At 41.0% G+C, this 7,292-nt stretch overlaps 1 protein-coding gene across 1 annotated transcript; it reads left to right on the plus strand.

The window, feature by feature from the left end:
- The first annotated feature begins 1,552 nt into the window (after positions 1-1,552).
- On the plus strand, positions 1,553-6,113 carry OR10V11 (olfactory receptor family 10 subfamily V member 11). The gene is given in 4 exon segments (XM_023654893.2): positions 1,553-2,137; positions 2,139-2,220; positions 5,756-5,866; positions 5,869-6,113. Coding segments are annotated over 4 exon segments (1,023 nt in total).
- Positions 6,114-7,292: the final 1,179 nt, after the last annotated feature.

The following is a 7,292-nucleotide window of genomic DNA, read 5'->3' on the forward strand; positions in this document are numbered from 1 at the left end:
GTCAGTATTTTGACGAAATATGAGCATTAAAGAAAATTATTATTTTCCTAAAGTGTTGACACTTTCACGTCTCCAACAGCAGGCTTGGTAATGCTCATTTCTCCACAACCTCACGAGCACTGAGGATCGTTATTAAAAACCAAACCAAAATAAAACACAATATTAAAACTTGGCTCACTCATAAACAAACAAAACTGGTGGCTGAATGTTTTAATTTTGCATTTTTTTTGCTTCGGCTTTTCTATTTTAGAATATAGTTTTAGCAGAAAAGCATTTTTGGCATGGCCTGACCTCTCTCCGTATCCCCTGAGAAGATTAATGTGAAGACTCCTCTGTAGGCTGTTACCTTTGGCCATTTGAATATAATTGACGAGGTAATCCAAAAACATAGGGAAATACTTATATGCACATGTAAGTCTACCTTGCAGCAAATTAAAACTCAATGAAATTTAGGGGTCATGAGCATAAGGACTGAGCCACTTAGAACAAAGGTGTTGCTGGTGAGATGAGGATTTCCTGAAATTATATCCCCAGTAACTTGTGCTACTTTCCCTTATAAATGTATTTTGTGAATCGCATGGTAATAGTTGTATGTGAAACCACAAGAATAAGAGGTTCCTTTACTTTTTCTTTTCTTAAGCTTTATTGAGGTATAACTGAGAAATAAAATTGAAGTTGCTTTACGTTTTAAGCTTAGGGTCAGAATGGAGGAATATGATTTAAAAAGTGTTAAAGAGAGATTAATCTAAAAGTGTGATAAGTTGAGTTGGTGGGAGTGTGAGCCATGCTTGGGGGGTTAAAAGCCCTATCTGGGTAGACACCATAAAAACACAAGTGAAAGTGGATATATGAAAGAAGGTAAAATAGGAGTAAGGTTACTATTTGGTTAAAAAAATTAGAAAAAATTGGATTTTTGAAGGTTTAAGGAAAAAATTATCAAAATTCTGAGTTTGGGGAGTGGGGAGGGTAGCAGTGCAAGCTACTTAACTTATCTGAGCTTCTGGTTTCCATATCTGTAACAGGTCAAGGAGACACCTTTATTGCCTGTCTTCTAGGCTCTCTGTGAGAATCACACACTCTGTATAAATTTGTGCTTTTAAGCTGTTATGGCAGTGATTGGATAATCATAGTCATGAAGTGGCATGAGAGTGATCGGGAGGGTTTGCTTCTAAAAAGATGGAATAAAGATCAAGGAAAGAATGAAAATAGGAAGATAGGGAACCCCACTGAGAGCCTACTGCATGCCTGGCATCAGGCTTGGCACTTTCAGACCGGTGATCTCATTGAATTTTCACCAGAACTCTGAGGCAGGTGTTCCACTCTTTCCACGTTTAAAATGAGAATGCTGAAGTCCATAACTTCTCCAAGGTCACAGAGCTAGTCAATTAAGCAGTGGGGGAGGCAAGATAACAGTAACTGAACTCTGAAGGAAGCAATGAGACTGAGCACTCAGTGGCTGCAAACTGTGTTTGTAATATAGCTGCAGCTGTTCCAGGCTCAAGGACACAGGGGAGCCACTTTGCCTGTGACTTCCTTCCTCGTACCAGGTCTAATGGAAGAGGAAAACCAGACAGGAGCGGTGCACTTCCACTTCCGCCCCTTCTCAACAGACCCGGCAGTGGCTTCCCTCCTATTTGTGGCCTTCTTGATCTTGTACCTAGGAAGCCTCTTTGGAAATGCCACCATTGGGCTCACAGTCTGGCGAGATCACTCCCTCCATACTCCAATGTACTTCTCTCTTTTTGCTCTGGCCATGCTGGAGATTGGCTACTCTACCAACATTCCTCCCCTGACTCTGGTTAGCATCCTTTCCATGGGGAAGATGCTTATCTCTCTCCCTGGCTGTGGGGCCCAGATGTTCTTCTTCATCCTTCTTGGGGGGTCTGACTGTGTCTTGCTTGCTGTGATGGCTTATGACAGGTATGTGGCAATTTGCCATCCACTGCACTACAACCTCATCATGAGTTGGCAGCTCTGTAGGCAGATGACTTTAGGTTCTTTGGGGCTGGGATTCCTGTTGTCACTGCCTTTGACCATTCTCATCTGCCGCCTTCCATTCTGTGGCCACAATGAAATCTACCACTTCTTCTGTGACATGCCTGCAGTTATGCGCCTGTCCTGTGCAGACACCCATGTGGCATGAGGCGGCTCTCTATGCCATCTTTGTGGCCGCTGTGGCCATCCCCTTCCTCCTTATCTGTCTCTCTTATGCCTGCATTGTGGCCACCATCCTGAGGATGAATTCAGCTGACGGAAAGCGCCGGGCCTTCTCCACCTGTACCTCCCACCTCATAGTGGTTATTCTGCAGTATGGGTGTTGCACCCTTATCTACCTTCGCACAAGGTCTAGCTACTCCCCAGAAGAGGGCCGGGTGGTGTCTGTTGTCTACACCTTTTTCTCACCAGTGCTGAACCCCTTGATCTATAGCATAAGGAATCAAGAGGTAACAGATGCAGTAAGGAGATGTATGGCAAGAATGGGCTGGTTCAGGAAGCCAGAAATATTCCTCCCTAGAAAAACTATCCCCCAAGCCAGGAGTAGGGGCATGAGCTGAAGGACAGGACACTCAAAAGAAAAGAGGAAGGAATGGAGAGATGACCACCTCCATGACTGTGTCAGCCGGCCGGTGAAATGCTCATCAGTACTAATTCCTCCACTTTTCATTAGATTCCAATGATGAAGCCCTGGATTAGCCCCTGCCTACTTAACCAGCCTCCTTTCTCATCATAGCGCTTAGAATAAGGACCAGCACAGGAAGGTCAGTGAAGAAAACAGTGAACAAATGGATGGATAGAGTGATGACAGCAGTTCATATAATGGATGCCTTCTGTTACCTTTTTTAAGGGGCTGCATCCCCGAAGGCATGCAAATGCAATGGATTCACATATGCAAATATCCTTTGACCTTTCTCTTGTAAGGCCTGTTCAAGTCCCACTGCCTTAATAAAATCCATCTGACCACTCTGACACTGATTCTTCTCTTTTCACAAAATTATACTTCTTTTTATACAACTGAGTTTCATATGTTTGCGTATTACCTCTATAATAAATCTACAGGGCTCCTTGGGGCAGGAGAAATGGTTTATTCTTTCTTTGTATTTTCCGGCGCAGTGCTGTTCACATAGTAAATACTTAGCCTTAGCATCGAGACACAAACTTGAGCCCTGATCTTTCCTTTACATAAAAAGGGGATAAAAATAACCACAAGCCCTCCTATCTCAAGAGGTTGGAATGACAGTCAAATGAGGTAATGGGTGTGTAAAAATATACTAGGGAAGTACAGAATAAGCCATGATATATATACATTTCTTTGAAGTCCTCAGTCACTTGCAATTGAACAGCTTTCATGGAGTCGTTCAAGTCCCGCCTTCCTAATGGCCTTATCAGCCCTTCCCAAAATGGTAGAGTCAGCTGCTGCTTGTCACAGGAGTTTGGCTTCTGTGATCCTTGTGGGAGAATCCCAAAACCAGAATAGGCAAAGAGCAGGGCTAGTATGGACGCTGGTGGAGGAATGAGAGTAGGATATTTCCAAGATATCTGCCTGTTAATAAGAGAAAAAGAAAAGAATCCTATTGTCTTCTTGATGTTGCAAATGCGATAGATGATAAAACCACCCTGTTCTGGATCTGATTGTGCTACACACAAGAAAGGGGAAAAATGGGGGAAACAGTGTGGAAACCTGACGACAAGAATCCTTGGGGCCTTTGACAAGACAGCAACATTGAGAAGTGAAGGAGCATGCAAGTACTTTTTAACAGTGCTAGTGTGGAGGTTCGATAAATATTTTGTTGATAGCAATGCTATTTGTTGAAATTAGTAAATTACTTCTCTAACTATTTTTAATTTATTCTATTCCCATTATTCTTCCACAAAAGAGGTGAACCAGCTTAAAAATACATCAAAGACAAAAGTTGAAAACATGTAGTCAAGAAGACTGGGATACAGGACAAATTCAGGCAGGATTATAAAGAATACAGTGGTAAGATTGCTATGTAGAAATGCAGACCACGTGCGCCTCTGCAGTTTATATAGTGGTCAACTATGGGTGTCTGAGCTTCCTCGTAGCCAAGGGAAAGAATAAAATATAATTAAATTTGAGAATTTCAGAGTTCATATAATAATAATATACTACTATATGGAGAAATCTAACGCTTTTTTTGGAGTTAAATCTCAGATATAATAGAATCTTTTCCCACAGCTTTTCAAAGGAGAATATAGCATATTTAACAACATACCAGCAATTATAATAATAATGCTAGCTACCCTTTATTGAGCATTGAAGTATGTGCCAGACATGATTTTAAGTGCTTAGTACATATTAACTCACTTGATTCCCACAAAATCTTATGAGGAAGGTACTTTTATTATCCCCTTTATACACATAAAGAACTGAGACTCAGGGAGGTTAAGTAATTTTCCCAAGATCACACAGCTAGTAAGTACTGACAGAGTCTCACTCCAGATGCTGTGACCTTAACCACTACAACATTCAGTAAATATGAAATGAATTTTCTAGGGCTAATTCTCAATGTAAAGCTGATGATGTGACATTGTTGTTCAAGTCACTTAAGGAAATTCTGTAAGGGAAGATCGCAGTCAATAAAATGAAACAGCCTCTGATTTTAGGGACCTAAACTGTTAAATCCTGGTTGGCCAGTGTGTCTTTTAGAAAGTGCTCCACAAACGCTATCTTATTTGACCAAGGTCTTGACAGGAATTGGAGAAGAGAAAGTTCCTGGTTTGGGTTCTATCAAAGAGTTGGAATACATATATTCTGCAATAATAATAAGTTTGCCAGTAATAAGTATGCCAAGAAGTTTCATACTTAGTGTATAAGATTTGGACATGATAGGTTTGCTTTTCCTTCATTACAAATCCATTAGCCTGCTCCAGTTCATAATGTGATTCCAGTAGAATTAGATTTGAACGGTACAAAATAATGTCCTTATATTCGAATTTAATTGTGTTTACTCATTGGTCCGAGTGTACTTCAGGGACTCCTAGCGGCATTAGCTGGATGAAGGAAGTGGTCTGTTATGCGCTGAATCTCAAAATTCATGTTGAAATCTTACTCCTAATGTGATAGCATTAGGAGGTAGGGCCTTTGGGAGGTGCTTAGGGTGAAGCCTTCATAAATAGGATTAGTGCTCTTACAAAAGAGATCCCACAGAGCTCTCTAGCCCCTTCTATTAGATGAGGATACAATGAGAAGCCTGTGACTTGGAAGAGGGCCCTCACCCAACCATGCTGGCACCTTGATCTCAGACTTCCAGCCTGAACTGTGAGAAATGTCTGTTGTTTATCAGCCACCCAGTCTATGGCACTTTGTTATGCCAGCCTGAACTAACTGCCAAACTAGTTTGCAGGAGGTAGTTACTTAAGAAATTTTTCCGTTGTTTTTTAGCTAAAAATATCAGGCAGGCTGTAACTCAGCTTTAGATGGATCCCTGTTGACACCCAAGTCCTCTTCTTTCTCTTCACCCACATTGATGGAAGGAGATGAAATATGAAGTCAGAAGTCTTGGTTTAAAATCCCAGATCAGCACTGACTAGTAGGGCAAACCTGGACACATCAATTCACCTCTGTGATTGTGGTTTCCACATCTGCAGAGTTTAGGAGTTAAACACTGACCAACATATCCAGTAAGGTGTTATAAGATTAAAATGAAATATAAGTAAAACTGTAAACATTAAATTATCACACAAATTATATAGTCAGCATCACCATCCCCTTCCTGCTGATCACTCTCTCTTATGTCTGCCATCCTGAAGATCCGCCCTGCAGAGGGGAGGCAAAAAGCCTTCTCCACCTGCTCCTCCCACCTGACTGTGGGCCTGCTTCAGTATGGATGTGGAAGCCTCATCTACTGTGCCCCAGCTCCAGCTACTCTCCAGAGAGGGGCCGGGTAGTGTCTGTGGTTTACACATTCATCACCCCTGTGCCGAATCCTTTGATCTACAGCATGAGAAACAAGTTGCTTAAGGATGCTCTAAAAGAAGAAAAATTGCAAGTCTTTTGCTGCTCAGAGCACATCGACTCTTTCTGGATATTACTGATCAATCAATTTTTCTTACGTGGAAAAGAAAATTGGATGAACTGTATGAAAGATTAGAAGCTAAGAGGAAAATACCTAAGTTTCTGGAATTGCTTTAAATTCTCTTGCTCTTTCTTTGTTGCTGTGTGTCCATTTTCTGGCTGTGAAGCCACCATGTCTTCATCTATAAAATCAGCCTGCTTGGGAGGCCTGTTGAAAAGATCATCAAGTGAGATTGTGGATATAAAAGTACTTTATGAATTGCAGTGTCTGATCTCAGATGACCAGAGTCTCATTTGATTCTATTGCTCCATAGAAATAGAATCCATTTCTTGCTTTTCCTAAAATTTATTTATTTACCTTATTTGAATGACTGCCATCCAAGAGGGCAACTGTGACAAGTTCTAACAGGACAAAGATCTTAGCCTTCTCAAATGCTTCTGAGAAGGAGTTACCATAAGAAGTTGTATTATCTTCTCTTCTAGAATAAATCAGCATTTCTTAAAATGCTGCCCTACTTGTCTCAGATGGCCTGGAATAAATTTTGTGGCTAATTAAGGGTAGGAAAAGTGCATACTCTATCTTCTTCTTGAAGATTCATATGCATGTTACTTGGGAAGTTCTCTGGCAGAGCAATCTTTGTAGGGCTGTGGCTTGCAAAAACATTTGATCACAAGAATTCGCTTTCTTTCTTTCTTTCTTTCTCTCTCTTTCTTTCTTTCTTTCTTTCCTTCCTCTTCCTTTCTTCCTTCCTTTCTTCCTTTCCTTCTTTCTTTCTCACCTAATTAGCTTAACCCGATGAAGATAATCTTCTGGGAACACTCTTAGGAAGACGGTTGCGTGAATGACCAACAACAAGTGCTTAGGGAAATGGTACCAGATAGAATGGTCCCTCAGTCCTGAATGGAATGAGTCCAGGCTGTGAGAAAGTAAAACACATGAGCAAATTGAAAATGCAACCTGTTAGACCACACCCTTCTGCGAATGACTGAGCACAAGTTCTTTTAGATATATTTTAAGATTTAATTATTACCAAGGTGAGTTTGACCTAAAAACTAACAGACTTCAAAAAAGAATAGTAAAACCCAAATGACTTAATGGTATTTTTTTTGTAGTGAAATCCAGAGCTCACCATTCCTGATCTTTGCTCTTGGCCAGGAAAACAATCTTTGGAGCCACATTGCTTTGCTGGAGTGTGTCTCTATTTAATCCTCCTGGAGAAGTGAGAAGTAGATCAAGATAAAAGTCAAGGCCTCA

This window comes from Equus caballus, chromosome 12, assembly GCF_041296265.1.
Source record: "Equus caballus isolate H_3958 breed thoroughbred chromosome 12, TB-T2T, whole genome shotgun sequence".
NCBI classification, from domain to species: Eukaryota; Metazoa; Chordata; class Mammalia; order Perissodactyla; family Equidae; genus Equus; species Equus caballus.